We start from the raw sequence: 16,184 nt of genomic DNA, 5'->3' as shown, positions 1-16,184 counted from the left end.
AATTTCATTGCTATGTCTCATTGCTATTAAGAGTTGTTCTTTTGCTTTACAAGTTACAAAGTGATAAAAACAGAGTTTGCTAAATCAGTCATAGCTACGGGGGGGGGGGCTTGCTTGCTTGATTGATTGATTGCCTGCCCCAGGTGATGCCTCCAGAGGGGTGCTATTGAGGCTGCCAGCCTATGTGTGTGTGTAAGCAAATGCATGTGGGTGGGTGAGGGCAAACAGGGTCATTTGACCAAGGTGGAATAAAGCCTAGTTTCGCCTCTGGCTAAATGCTGATCTAATTTAATAATTCCAAAGAACATTGCTGGTTTTAGCAATATGGTAGTTTTCGACTGCTTTAAGTTAATTTCAGTTTTTATGAGGAGGGGGGGAAATCAACTTACCTAACAACTTTAATGCCATTTCGGAATGCCTGCATGTCAACAGCATAATTGCCATCAGCATGAGCTATCAAATTGACCTCTGAAAACTGTGCCTGTAAGAAAAGAAAAAAAGAACCTCCATAATCAATAGTGTCAGATTAAATTCTTCTTCGCGTATTTAATTAAGCTGTTACTCTACTTAGGGTTAATGCTCCTATCTCTGTCATCTGAACGAAGGAAGACTTTGGACATGTGAAACTTCTCCCTTCATTGAGGAGTGTGCCAGAAGAAGTTGCTAGACGTTGCTACAAGAGTTCTTTTCTTAAGGCACGAGTTAGCAATCCTGTTTAGAATCCTATCCCACTCCTGGAAATATTTTTCAGGTGAAAGCCAGAAACAGTATGTGTCCAGAAAAAAACACTATCTTTAAATCAATACAGTTGATCAAATCATTCTGTCTCCAGGGTATCCTGTTATTTTGCCAAACGATAAGAAGAATTTTTACCACATATCAAGTACAAATGTGTTGTTTAAAAATAAGGTGAAATGGTTATCGTGCACTTGGGGGGAAAACAATTCTGGATTAATAGGAGATCAGTGTTGGCTCCTCTTGAGCACCTTTCATAATATGTTGCTATAAGAACTACCGTATTTTTCGCCCTATAGGACGCACCTTTTCCCCTCCAAAAATGAAGGGGAAATGTGTGTGCGTCCTATGGGGCGAATGCAGGCTTTCGCTGAAGCCTGGAGAGCGAGAGGGGTCGGTGCGCACTGACCCCTCTCGCTCTCCAGGCTTCAGGAAGCTCTGCGCAACCCTCGGGAGACCGGTTCCGAGGGTTGCGCAGAGCTGCCTGCAGTCCCGGGATCAGCGCAGCTCTGTGCGGCCACCGGGAGCCGGGCACGAAGTCCTGCCCCGCTCGGGATGGTGGCGCAGAGCTGCCTGCAGTCCTGGGATCAGTGCAGCTCTGCGCGGCCACCGGGAGCGGGGCGCTAAGTCCCACCCCGCTCCGGATGGCGGCGCAGAGCTGCCTGCAGTCCCGGGATCAGCGCACTTCTCCCCATCGCCAGCCCCACAAGCTTGGGGGACAGCGGGGAGGCAGAGCGTGCCTTCCCACTGTTCCCCGACCTGGTTCTTCCAGCCCTGCACCTGGGGGGAAATAATTTTTTTTTCTTTATTTCCCCCCCAAAAAACTAGGTGCGTCCTATGGGCCGGAGCGTCCTATGGGGCGCAAAATACGGTAACTTTCAGGCTGATACTAGTCGCTGTACAACTTCAAAGAAAGTCGTGGATCTACCAGCTGTGCAGAATTTCTGTAGCCTGCATTTATACTGGTTTTATATAAAAGTATATGTGTAATTTCACTATAGTCCTGACAGATTTCCAAGTGATATTCATGTGCTCTTTCTTCAACAAACCGAGTACTGTATTTTAACAACACATGTTGTTATTTAGGAAACCACTGGGAGCAATCATCAGATGTTTTGCAGTAAGCTCTGTTCTCTGTTCAATTGGTACCAAGAGAGGCAGAGTGGAGGTAGCAATGGGCTGACTAGGGGTCAAAACTGAAGCTGAATTCTGGGAGAAGAGGCAATGGAGGAGGATTGGAAAAAATTCAAAGACTATTTGCAAAAGTATTACAAGTTGTATGAAACATAAGATGTCGTATGATTTAGAACGTTAGCCCCAGCAATGAAGTTTAATTATTTATGAAATTGTTAACATTCGTGAAAGAACCAAAGTTTAAATGGGTTAAAACGATATCAGGTTATATTTTTAGAGTAAACGGAGAACAAGAGATTTAAACTTAAATTGCAATCGAAAATATAAAGAAATACACGAAATAAGGGTATAATTTGCTGATGACTTTATTATCAAGAATGCATTATGCGGGAGATGTGGGGAAGTCCAATGGAAATTTGAAATAAGTTATTGAAATGGATGTGACTTTTTGTTCTTCTTTCTTTTCTTTTCTTTTATTCTGTCTTTTCTCATCTGTAATTTGGAAAAATGTAATAAAAATTATTATAAAAAAAAAAAAACAAAACTGAAGCTGAATCCAGACAAGACGTAAGCGCCATGGGTGGGCAGGAGCTGTGTTTGGGAGTTAGTAGAATTCCTTGCTCTCCCCTTGGAGGAGCAGGTGCATAATTTGGGAACCATCATTGTCACTTGAGGCCAGTCTGGTGACCTTGGTGCCTAGGAGCATCTACCCCTGGCTCAGTGAGCATACTACGGCCCCATCTAGATAGGTATAACCTGGCCACAGTTATTTATGGTCTGGCAACCTCCAAACTGGACTACTGTTATGCACTTTATGGGCAGCTGTCCCTGAAGGCAGCAACTGCAGCTAGTGCAAAAAGCTGCAGCAAGTATGGTGGTGGGAGCAGCAGGCTGTGAGCATATTACTCCCATATTAAAACAGTGAAAATGATTGCCACTTGTTTTCTGGGCCCAACTCAATGTGCTTGCTTTGACATTTAAAGCCCTTAACGGTCTGGCACCCAAACCTCCGCAAGCCCAACTTCCAACTTCTTCCATGTTAGCCTGCTCATGCTCTAAGATTGGTAGATAAGGCCCTCTTGGTGGTCCCATCGCAGAATGATGTACATGGTGTGCTGGCCCAGAAAAGGGCCTTTTTATTGGAGGCTCTTCACATGTGGAATTCCCTACTGAGATGTCCAGCCTCAACACTTTGCAGTTTAGGCAGCTGGTTAGAAGCGCCTTTTTCAGCAGGTGTTTGAAGGAGAGACCTGAGCATATGAATGGATTAGTTGCTGCTGTTGCTATTAGTCAATTGCTATCCAATGAACGGTTATGAACTGAGTTGTATATTTTAAGGATTGTGCGATTTATGGATTTTTAAAAATTCTTATTTGATTTTGTTAACCACCCTGTGATCATGCTAAGGATGGTGTACAAATCATGTAAATAGATAAATATATAAATAAATAAATAAATAATAACAAACAGAAATATGGAAAAAATAGTGTATGTAAAAATGAAATGAAATTCTTAAATTGATACCTGTTCAACTTTAATGTCATATTCCCCATGGACCTTTTTCCCACGAAAAGATTTGGCCCTGAAAAAGAAAATAACTACAATAAATCTGGTGTAAATATAATGGTATGAGTAGAGTTAAGGCATTACCCTTTGGCAAGCTGGGCAATACACATTTAACATTATTAAAGTTATTGGATTGATTTTAACATCTCATTTAAACTTACCTTATTGGAAAGATTATGCTTATAGCTGATGTTTAAAAAATAAAATTTGGTGTATATTTCATATATGCACACAGTGAAAGATTGACACTTAAAAACAATTAGAATCTACTTTATATATTGGCATATGGACTGTATTCCAATTAGGATGAAACACTCCTCCTCAGATTCACCTTTTCTTTGTAAACATCCGCTCGATGAGGCAATTATTAAACAACTGATCTCTGGCATGATTCATGTTTCAACAAATGACTTCAGTTTTGAAAATAAACACCAATACCGAACACTAAATTATGCCATCTGGAGTCTAACAAAATGTTAAACAAAACGAGGCCACGAATACATCCAGTGATTTAATTCCACATAAGCATTAAAAGTAGATGTAGAAAAACATTAAAACCTTTCTGAATGTTTTACTTTTTAAATATGTTTTCTCCTCCCTCCAGCACAACTTTATAAGGCATATTCTTGGATTTGCTGATTCAGAGGGCTGAACTCTGACTAACTTTTGAAGTGTTCCTTTACTGAGAACTTGGGCCAGTTCCAAAGTTAAGTGGCGCCTTCAGTGCTTAGAAAAAACATCCATAAGCCTTAACTGTTCCCAGCCTACTAACTTGGGAGATTTGCAGCAATATTGAAATAGGGTCATGTAATGTCTAAATTACATCCATTCATGAAAAAAGGGAATATTAAACATTTGGAAGCTCCTATAAAAACTCGTTTGGTAATGACTGTGATCCCCTGCTTAGTTTACAGCTACTACGCAAGGTAAATCAGCAGTGGCCCAAGCCACGCACTTTTAAAAGAGAGCAGCTGCTTGCCAGCTTGAGAAAGGTTAACAAAACAAAGTGCTCCTGATGCAAGTAAATATAGTTTTATGATTCTTGAAAATAAAAACGAAGAATGCCTTTTCTCTCTTTATGTAGAATTCACTTTCCTACCAGAATGCAATGTACATTAATATCTATAAATAATTTGCGTGTGCATTTTAGGAAGGAAGGCTCTGGCCTAGGTCTGCAATTTGGAGATCGAGGTATACAGTTTTCTTTCACGCTGACAAAGTTAAGAAGGAAATGTCAGCATCGGCTTGTCATTGAGTAAATGCAACATGATTTTGAATTTAAAATCCTTGGGGAAATTTCAACTTTCCAAATCAAACGCTGCTTGTGAAATGATACATGCGAGAGAGGAATAGTAGACGTTCTGGTGGCACTACTTTTTTTTTTGCATGATAAGGCTTTCAAATGTTCTTGCTTCAGCAGGAGGGTGAGCATACACAAGTCAATATCGTATGCCTCCACTGGACTAAGAGATGCAGAGAGTCATGTCATACACTTTCTTCACAATATACCTTCTCCACAATATCCATCTCACCACACTCCATGCAAGTTAGAAAGCAGGACAGGCATCATTATGTCTTTTAAAAATATAAAACACGTTTCGCAGGTCACCAGCATGATGCTCTTGATCAACATGGTACTCCTGAGGACTTACTTCAACGCTGCAAAGTTATTGTGGCCTCAGCATACTCAGTGCCCCCTTCATCAGAAGATGAAAAGAAGGGTGCTCTCATACACATCAGTTCCAGTAAACCAGATGCTCTTGAAATTGCACATTTTTCCCACTGGTCCCCCACTCCCAACCATCATATCACATATCACAAATCTTACTCCGTTGACTAAACCATAAAAACCATTGTTCTGGAGGTTTCCAGAAAAAATGGTGCACAAATATGGGTCAGAGACATATTCATATAGATCTTCATGATTTTTACACAGAAGACAGATGGGGACAACTGGATTGCCAGTGGTACATGTGAAAAGGATCCAGGGGTCTTAGTAGACCACAAGATTAAAGTGGGTCAACAGTGTGATACAGCAGCAAAAAAAGCTAATCTAGGCTGTATCAACAGAAATATAGTGTCTCATCCAAGGGAAATAATAGTACCACACCTGGAATCTGTGTCCAGTTCTGGGCACTACAGTTTAAGAAGGACATTGACAAGCTGGAACGTGTGCAGAGGAGGGCAACCAAGATAAAAAAAGGGTCTGGAAACCAAGCCTTAAGAGGAATCGTTGAGGGAACTGGGTATATTTAGCCTGGAAAAGGGGAGACTGAAAGGAGATATGATAGTCATCTTCAAATATCTTAATAATAATAATAATAATAATAATAATAATAATAATAATAATAATAATTTACTTATACCCTGCTCAACTCTGGGCGGTTTCCAACAAAATATTAAAATACAGTAATCCATCACACATTAAAAGCTTCCCTAAACAGGGCTGCCTTCAGATGTCTTCTAAAAGTCTGGTAGTTGTTGTTCTCTTTGACACCTGGTGAGAGGGCATTCCACAGGACTGGTGCCACTACTGAGAAGGCCCTCTGCCTAGTTCCCTGTAAATTCACTTCTCCCAGTGAGGGAACCGCCAGAAGGCCCTCAGCGCTGGACCTCAGTGTCCAGGTAGAACGATGGAGGTGGAGATGCTCCTTCAAATATACTAGACCGAGGCCATTTAGGGCTTTAAAGATCAGCACCAACAATTGTACTCAGAAACGTACTGGGAGCTAATGTAGGTCTTTCAAGACCGGTGTTATGTGGTCTCGGAGGCCGCTCCCAGTCACCAGTCTAGAAGCCGCATTCTGGATTAGTTGTAGTTTCCAGGTCACCTTCAAAGGTAGCCCCACATAGAGCGCATTGCAGTAGTCCAAGTGAGATATAACCAAAGCATGCACCACTTTGGCGAGGCAATCCGCGGACAGATAGGGTCTCAGCCTGCGTACCAGATGAAGCTGGTAAACAGCTGCCCTGGACACAGAATTGACCTGCGCCTCCATGGACAGCTGCGAGTCCAAAATGACTCCCAGGCTGTACACCTGGTCCTTCAGGGGCACAGTTACCCCATTCCGGACCAGAGAGTCCTCCACACCCGCCTGCCTCCTGTCCCCCCAAAACAGTACTTCTGTCTTGTCTTGAACGGCTGTCCCATGGAAGAAGGAGCAAGCTTGTTTTCTCCTGCTCCAGAGGCTAAGACCTGAACCAATGGATTCAAGTTACAAGGAAGAAAATTTCAACAGAACTCAGGAAAAACATTCTGACAGTGAGAGCTGTTTTGACAATGGAACTGACTCTCACGAGAGGTGGGTTGGACTAGATGACCCTCAGGGTTCCTTCCAACTCCACAATTCTATGAAGTTTTTACAATCAAGCAGTATACACATTTTGTGGTGGTGGTGATGGTGGCTATTTTTAAGTCACTGCTGACTGAGGAGGTACAAAAATGTGAGGAAGTAACTAACTAAGGAAAAGGCAAAGTTTATAGGTAAAAGTAGTTAAAGTATCAAAGGATTTATTACACAGAGCAAGTTTGAGGAATCTGTGGTCCCTCAGGTGTTGCTGGACTAAAACTCCCATCATTCCTGCTGACTCGAGTTGATGGGAGTTGGGAATACAACAATATCTGGAGGACCACAGATTCCCCATCTCTGATATATATAAAAAAGTGGAGTTGCTATGCTGAACTATTTTCCTAATTATAAACTTAAGTAAACCATTCTAGATGTCACTTCTGAGCAATTAAAGGTGAATATTGATAAAATGTGGAAAGTTATCCATTTTTGAATGTAAATAAATGTGGCACATTCTGATATTCTTTTCAGTTTTTTCTTTTTTATTCTCTCTTCCCCCCATGTTTTTCTTTTCAGTTTGCAAAGCAGGACCATCCTAGTACTCTTTCTGCAGCTACTGGAAACACCTTTTGTCATCAATTCTCTACCAGGAAACACAATTGTTTTAAGAGGCCCGGTAGTGAAGTGTTCAGTCAAGGCGAATTAGTTGCACAGTATAAAAACAGCTCGCTTAAGGGAAGACATGTCACCACTGAGAACATTGAGGCTAGTCTTCCAAATGATTCAACTTTGTGGTTTGATTCATCATGGAACCCCACAGTAAAACCTCAGGGTAACACCACATTATTTTGTCTGTTTCCTTAACCAATATTTCCTCATTCTGACTTAAAAGTTAGTCATTCTTTCACACGGTAGTAAACTTCAACCTACCCCCACATTTTCAGATTACTTTCAGCACCTATTTTGAACTACAGAAATGCTTCCCCCAATTGCTGAGGGGACACATGCAGAAATGTGGTCATGGAAATGGGCTCTCGATGAGTGTGTGGCAACTACCACATTTGCCCAAACCTTTCTGTTGCCCTTTGCCACCTGCACCCAGGCCCTTCCTTTCTGCCTCATTTAACTGTAGCGTACCTCTGTGACCAGTTAGCAAGATACCTGCTGAAATGAAGGAATACACATGCAAACATGATATTGGAACGGGTGAATCTTTCCACTAAGAGTAAATGCTTTAGTTTGCCCCAAACCTTGGATTGATGGAGGAGACTGAAAAGAGTGAGCTTGTGTCTTTTAGATTAAAGCTGGTTGCTTACTTGATAATAATTCTAGACTACTTCTGAGAATGTAGGTCAAGGGCATGGTAGTTGTTTCACCAGCATAGAAGTGATGTATCTCCATCCCTTGGTTGGAGTTAAAGTAGTTTATAGGATTGCTCTGTCATCCTGGAATCCTGCACTCACTTTACCTGGGAGTAAATTCCACTTAACTAAACAGGACTTACTGCTGAGTAGAAGAGCACAGGGCTGCATTTTTACAGTTGTCGAAAATATATAGGAGGACCTAACAGCAGCAGCATCAACATTATTTGATTTTTATTTTATTTATATACTACTTAATATATTAAAAATATATCTAAGTGGTGTACAGAAAACTGAAAAACAAAATATTACAAAAATACACAGTTACAAATAAAAATGTACTATTAATATAAAGGTAAAGGTAAAGGGACCCCTGACCATTAGGTCCAGTTGTGGCCGACTCTGGGGTTGCGGCGCTCATCTCGCTTTATTGGCCGAGGGAGCTGGTGTACAGCTTCCAGGTCATGTGGCCAGCATGACTAAGCCACTTCTGGTGAACCAGAGCAGCACACGGAAACGCAATTTACCTTTCCGCCAGAGCGGTACCTGTTTATCCACTTGCACTTTGGTGTGCTTTCAAACTGCTAGGTTGGCAGGAGCTAGGACTGAACAACGGGAGCTCACCCCGTCGTGGGGATTCGAACCACCAACCTTCTGATCGGCAAGTCCTAAGCTCTGTGGTTTAACCCACAGCGCCACCCGCATCCCTTAATATAAAGGTACTAATATACAAAAATCAATATCAATTCATTTTCCTTCAGGCACACCTTCCTCTTAGCCTCTGAGTTCTCACTCAGGGTCCAAACAAACTCTCAGCTCACCCACATAAGTCTCACAAAGAGAAGAGCTCCTGGGAACAGGGAATATCACATTTGCCTCTCACTCTAGACATGCTTTTTATGGGCAGGGCCAAGGTGGATGGTACTTCCTCAGGCCGCCCACAGCTATGTCCCATTCAGCTGCACTCTCCACACCCAGTTCAGGGTGTATTTCACTTCAAAATACCTTTATTTGCTAGCGAATGCAAAGCAGAAAGAGGATCAATTTAGTGCCTCTTTTAGGTGAGTCTGGCTGCAGAAACTATTTTGGAATTATAACCTATAATTTGTAAAAGTACAAATGGTACTTTTTCTGACTCTGAGCCACTTGTTTTTTGCTATATGGGATAGTGCATGTCACAATATTTTGCCCAAGGATATTTTAGTTCACTGAAGAAAGTGCTATTTTTGCAACGTAACATAGGGTACGTTCTAGTTAGTCACTTTAAAATACTATTTCATTGGGATATATTTAAGCATGTACTTAATAATCTTGTTGAAATAAATGAGGCTTAAGTGTGTTAGATCATAGCATTGCTTCTTTCCTGCTAATGTCTCAAATCCGTTCTTCTCAATTACTACCAGCACATTAATACTGCACACTGTTTATAGTTACACTTTCCCTAAACGAGGCGTAGAACAATTCTTCTATCGCACAGATGCAGTATGTTACACAGTTAAAGTCTGAGATCAGGTTACTGCTACATTCAGATGTACCTAAAAGTCCCAAGAAAGGTTTGTCCAGATGCCAGATATAAACTCATTAACATTACTTATTCCTTGGTATAAGCTAAGCAGAGTTGAAACTCATACTGTACTAGCAGCTCATTTAAGTAGTGTTCATGTTTGTGGGTGGAGAAAAGGCAGAGGTAGCCTTGGTGGAATCAAAAGATTTTCTCAACAGGAATGTACATATTTAACTGCATCTACTGCTATTTTCCAACACATCTGGCCTTGTGAATACTACTGCTGCAATGATATCACTTAATGGCTATTTTTTTTATTAAAAAAGCCACCACAATTAATGTAAATCTATGTCAGCAATAAATAATTTGGGGGACGCAGCATAACAAAGTCTTCAGGCACAGTAAAGTTATACATGTTAAGGCATTATATTGTACTTTTATGGAATAGGATTAATTTATTGCTATTTCTCTTTGAATATTGGCAGCTAGCCAGAACCACAAAGCATTGCCTTGTTAATGAACCAGATCTAAGTGCTTGTCAGACTGATTCTTGAAAATAAATTAAACCAAGTGGCAAAGCTGATTCTAAAGAGATCTAGAGGATCATTTACAATAAGCTAGTGGGTTGTAGCACCCAACCAATTGTAATGATTAGTAGCTACTGGCTGCTGACCCTAGACAGATTTGTTGGGTCTCTCTTGTAAGAGAAAATACAGGATACAAACGCTATAAACAAATATTTCTTTTTTTAAATGGCAATTGACAAAGCACAGCTCCAATGCCCACATCATTTCAGTGGGACTACCATGGAATTAACACAAATCAAATTATCTATGAGAACATGTCATCATTCTGTTACCATAATATTTCTGAGTTTTCTAAGTACCATAACTGGAAATAATTCATATTTACCAGCTCAGTATATTGAATGACATGGATCACATGTTAAGTATTTTCAAGAAGTGCATACATTTCAAATTTCTTATTGCCTCCTGCAGGATGTTCAAGATTTTGTGCAATGCACTAAAACTTTTAGTATAGATTCTAACTTTTAAAAATTGATACTTAGCCTGTGTTTCACATTGTAACTTTTTTTTTTAAAGGCACACTATGCTCTTCTCGGCTCTCGGTACTTCACTACTGTCTTCAAAATTGTTCTCTGTGGCATTTTTTTTAAAAAACACCCAAATTAGAAGCACCTGGCTACCCATTTCTGCTGCCCTCTTGTGTAGAAAAAAGTGGATTCCAAAATATTCTGATGCTACGGGTGAAAGAATCAATTTATGGTGGACAGTAATAATCATTTAGCAATGTAATGTTCACTAGAGTTCAAGAAACCCAAACTATTGTTAAAGATTCCAGCACAGCTTCACAAGTGCAATCCTATGCAAGTCTACTCATAACCATGGTTGTGTTTCGAGGACCCGTCCCCCGCTTGGGAATAATAAAGACACGTGGACACAGTATATTAGGTTAATGGGCTAGAAAAGGCCACAACTTTATTACAGCATGTGAGAAGGTATTGGCTTAGGCATTGGACAACACCAAAATTGACTCCACCCACTCGGAGAGGGGTGAGTCTGACGAGGGGTTAACCACCAGTAGGGGGAGCCTGTTGATGCAAATACAACTATAAGCTCTCCCCTGATGTCACCGGGGGTCGTGCCATGGCCCCCCGCCACATAGGGCATCGGACAGGATCCACGACTGCCAGATTCCTTTAACAGAATACCCATAAGTGAAGGGGTAGGCGATGGCCACACCTTGCCCCCTGAAACACCAACAACACATTCCAGTGCCTAACTGCCAAATACCAAGAAAGTTGTGACGACTGCTACGAGGTAGTTGGAAAAAACCAAGAGGCCGGTGCCAATTCATCAATTGGAAAAAACTCCTACCAGGCCCCCTGGGCAACCAAGGCGACCAACCATGGGTCCATAGCAAGGTCAAGAGAGGAGCTATGCACTAAAGGGAGTGGTGGGTGGGTGACTCGTGGAGATCAGAAGCGTAATGTCGGGGAGAGCTGGAACGGCCGCATTTGAACGGCTAAACCACGCCCCCGTGGTGTCACCCGATTGTGTGCCCACTGGGAGGCGTGGCGCGCCAGCGATGATGTCAGGGCAGGGGGCAGAATGCTCCCGCTCACAAGCCCTCCCCTCCGGAAGGAGGAGAGGCTTTGTTAAATATATTGCTTGTCCTCCACTAGGAGGTCCCAGGGTGGGTTACAACTTACACCAACTTATAGTTCAATATTAAAAACAGTTAAAACAAATTAGTCACAGGAATAGGGTGGGTCAATATGTATAGGACTGCAACCCTGGAGACATTACAGAATAGATCAAATGTAAAGTTAAATGCTTTTTTTCAGTAAAACCTAAGGACTTAGCCACATTTACCTTTTGCCCTGCTCTTTCCAGGCGCAAGTATGCACTTTAACACTCCATATCCAAGCATTGTAGGTTTTTGTTTGTCTGTCTGTTTTTCGCCCTGAGCTTTCCTGGCGAAAACCCGCTCTTAAAAGCTGAATCAGAGCAAATGTCAATTTGGGTTTTCCACAGCTGTTAACAGTAATTTGCATCATTGGTGTCAGAATATTTTAGGATGAAACATCCATTTAAATGTTATATACGTTACTTAAGGTTTTTTTAAAATAAAAATCTTGAATATTATTAAATATTTTTCCTAAGTAACAAATGTTCTACAGACTATGTCTCTAGCTTCACAGTGTCTGGTCAGCAAAGCACTTGGGAGCAAGCCCTGATTTTTCAAGAGGCACTAATAATAATGATAATGATGATGATGATGATAATATTTATACCCCACCCATCTGGCTGGGTTTCCCCAGCCACTCTGGGTGGCTTACTGCATATATAAAGCATAGCAAAATATCAAACATTAAAAGCTTCGTTATACAGGGCTGCCTTTAGGAACGGAATCCTGGTCCAGCTTTCCCAAGCCCCATTTATGAGGCCAATCCAATCCAGTCCATTCTGCTCCTAGGCACTGGTTTGAAACTTCTGCTGTATTATCTGCATCAGAAGAGGAGAGATAAGCCCCTTAGGGGCATTATTTTTACTCACATGAAAGCAAAATTGCAAGTGGAGCTTATGGGTCTTTGTGAGGTCAAGGGAAGAATCCTCCGTTAAGAGCAATGTCTACTTGTGGGGGCTTCCTGTGCAGTTTACAGGGTTCTTAATCATAGGGAAAAGGGAGTCTTCCTAAGCAAAGGGGGCTATCTGCTTCAGAACTTTGCCCTCAAACTGGCGAAGTTGTAGACTGGGTAAAACTTATGTACTGGAGGAGGTGGGGCAGAGCAGAGTGCCTGTGCATGTTTACTTATATGTGAAGAAAAAGCAGAGACTGAACTAGGCTACAGAATTTACATATTGATATAGGACGTCCTTATTTTCATCGGAGAAATGTTGGCGGCATGCCATTTTATCAATGGGATAAAAATGAGCCAAGAATTTGAGCGGAACCATGCAACGCATACTGCATTGCTTTGAAGACAACTTCTGATACTAAAATGCACAATGAATTATTCTGTACATATCTATACGATTTATGTAAAAGCATTAAAATAATGATAATGTCCCTATGCCTCCCAATCCAACTTTTCAGGGACAAAAATCTTTTCATATGTGTGTGCAATTCTGCCATTTATGTCTATACATATATGCCAATAATTATTTGGAAAATGCTGCTAATCCCCACCCACAAGTAGCCCATGATAAAGTAACAATTCAGATAATCCACTGACCTAATATAAAATTAAAAAGCAACAACAGTCGTATTGAAGTCTGTAATAGTAAAGTTAAAATACAGCAGATTATGATTAACCACTGCCACCTGCTGGTTATTTATTTTTTACAAGTACTGTATGTAGTCTTCATTGCAACAGAACAGAGTGGCATTCCTTCCTTCTCAAAATCATCACCAAATACCTTTCAGATAAAACAATTAATACATGTTGGGTAACACATGTGCTGCCACTCTGCACTTTTATTAACCGCCCTTAAATCTTAAAGAATTGTCAGAACAGTCCTGATTATTCTACTACCTCTAGTATAATTCCCTCTAATCCTAAATACATTTGGTGTAAAAACAGTCCCATTTGCAAGGGAAGGGGAGCGGAAGGCCAGGGGAGACTGCTTACACATTTCATTGCACAACTGCCTTGCAAAGTAGGCCAGTCACAATCCAAACTATCCAGTAATCACTACCACCTCCTCCTCTTACTACCTACGTACATCCCAAGGCAGGACAGAATTCTGGGGCTCTCAAGCAAACAGTCACAGCCACAGTTTGAGCTTCACCCTCCCCAGGGTCAAAGGAACTTAATTTTTTTCTGCCAACATCCCTCTCAGTCTATAAGGGGAGCAGAGCCACACTGAGCTCCTTGTCTCTCCCAGAGCAGCCTGCTTTTCTCCTATACAGTGGTGCCTCAGGTTACAGACGCTCCAGGTTGCATACGCTTCAGGTTACAGACTCCGCTAACCCAGAAATAGTGCTTCAGGTTAAGAACTTTGCTTCAGGATGAGAACAGAAATCGGGCTCTGGTGGCGCGGCGGCAGCAGGTGATGCTTCAGGTCAAGAACAGTTTCAGGTTAAGAACAGACCTCCAGAACGAATTAAGTTCATAACCAGAGGTACCACTGTACTTCTGTAGTATGAACAAAGCAGCTTAGGTTCATTAGAAAACAACAAAAAACAGAACTTCAGGGGGTGGGGGAATTGGCAAAAGTCAACCCATACCCCACCCTCTTAAATTTTCATAACTTACCATCAGTTTCAAAATGGGGTTGCAGTGGGCACACAGAATGAATTGTGTGCTAGCCTACTTTAGATTCTAGACAGTATTTCACAGTTTGGAGAGGCATAATAATTGTAAGTTAAGAAAGAAGCCTAATAGGATAAAACAATAAAATGGAAATGATCTTATTTAGGCTGAAGCTTGCTTCATGTGGTCATGTTGTGCGGATGCCTGATGATTGTCTTCCAAAGCAACTACTCTATTCCAAACTTAAAAATGAAAAGTATAATGCTGGTGGTCAACAAAAGAGGTTTAAAGACTGTCTCAAGGCAAATCTTTAAAAATGTAGTATAAACTCTGACAACTGGGAAACACTGGCCTGCGAGTGCTCCAATTGGAGAACAGCCTTTACCAAAGGTGTCATGGGCTTTGAAGACACTCGAACTCAGGACACAAGGGAGAAACGTGCTAAGAGGAAGGCACTCTTGGCCAATCCACACTGTGATCAACTCTCACCCAGAAACCAATGTCCCCACTGTGGAAGGATGTGTGGATCCAGAATTGGCCTCCACAGTTACTTACGGACTCATTGTTAAACCGAGTTTATGGAAGACAATCTTACTCAACTACGAGTAATCGCCAAAGAAGAAGAAGAATGTGTGCCAGTATGGTCTTCTGATATAATCAATGTTTCAAGCACATTTAGAAGTATTGACATAGATATTAACAGCCTTAACTTTGCAAGAATGGGGCAGGGGATTGAATTCATGTACAGTAATGCCTCTGTTTAAATATGCTTCAGGTAGAGCATTTTCAAGTTAAGCTCCGCGGCGACCCAGAAGTAACAGAGAGCGTTGCTTCCAGGTTTCGCAGCTCGCGCATGTGCAGATGCTCAAACTGACGTCACGTGCATGCATGGAAGCGGTGAAACGCGAACCACGCACACGCAGTCGTGTGTTATGTTCTACTCAGGATGCGAACGGGGCTCTGGAATGGATCCCATTCGCATCCAGAGGTACCACTGTAGTAGAGCAGCGAAGGAAGTTATGGAGAGGATTACCAAAGAGGTGGAGAAATTTTTGCTATTTCTTTAGAAACCCAGGCATATGATATCATGTCCAGCTTTTTAGTTTTTGTATTTTCTAAAAGTGGGGGTCATGTTTGATCATAAGATTTTAGAAATATTGTAAAAACACACACTGCAAGTTCAGGAACTGAAGCTCATTCAATATAAAAAGCTGAAGCCAATGATTTATATGACTCAATTCAAATCTCACAGTATTGAGAGAGAGACCCTACCTTCCAACCCATGTTGTGAACTATTTAGGGCTTTGAAAACAGCCACTGAATTTTCTTGTCACCATAGTGAAAATGACCTTTATGCAATTTAATGGTTCTATCTTTCATTCAATAGCAACCATATTCTTAATTAGAATTAGATAGCCTCATGATAGGAGGCTATCTAGGAACCCACAGTGCGACTTTTTTCTTTAAAAAATATATAACAGGCTGAACATCAAGGACAGGTATTGTGAAAGGTGAGCGAAATTTAAATGGAAGCAGATAAAAAGGATTTAAAATACTCCCAATTAAGTTCAATAGATACGACATAAAAGAGCTGCTCTGTCTGAAAGCCACATTAACACACTTCATAAGTGATATCTATCCTATTTCTCAGTATTCTTACTGTCTGGGTCTCTGTCTAGCTTTCACATTCAAACTGAATAAAGGGCAAGTTATTTAAGAGACAAGCTGACATACAGTGGCAGAAAGAAGAACATTTTATCCAGCATATACTTCCCCAAATGAAAGGCAGAAAAGTGCTTTACAATAAAATTACA

General features: G+C 41.2%; 1 protein-coding gene across 1 annotated transcript in view; it reads right to left on the bottom strand.

Moving 5' to 3' along the window:
* Positions 1-16,184, bottom strand: part of SYN2 (synapsin II) — a 149,711-nt gene that overhangs the window by 80,658 nt on the left and 52,869 nt on the right. Inside the window, exons 2-3 of the mRNA XM_082211950.1 lie at positions 3,394-3,451; positions 390-481 (exon numbers count right to left, since the gene is read on the bottom strand). Of these exons, the coding sequence (XP_082068076.1) occupies positions 390-481; positions 3,394-3,451 (150 nt within the window). The remainder of the gene's footprint in view (positions 1-389; positions 482-3,393; positions 3,452-16,184) is intronic.

This window comes from Podarcis vaucheri, assembly GCF_965113315.1.
Source record: "Podarcis vaucheri genome assembly, chromosome: 2".
Taxonomy (NCBI): domain Eukaryota; kingdom Metazoa; phylum Chordata; class Lepidosauria; order Squamata; family Lacertidae; genus Podarcis; species Podarcis vaucheri.
The sequence above is the reverse complement of the archived record's forward strand: the minus strand, read 5'-3'. Positions and strand labels throughout refer to the sequence as shown.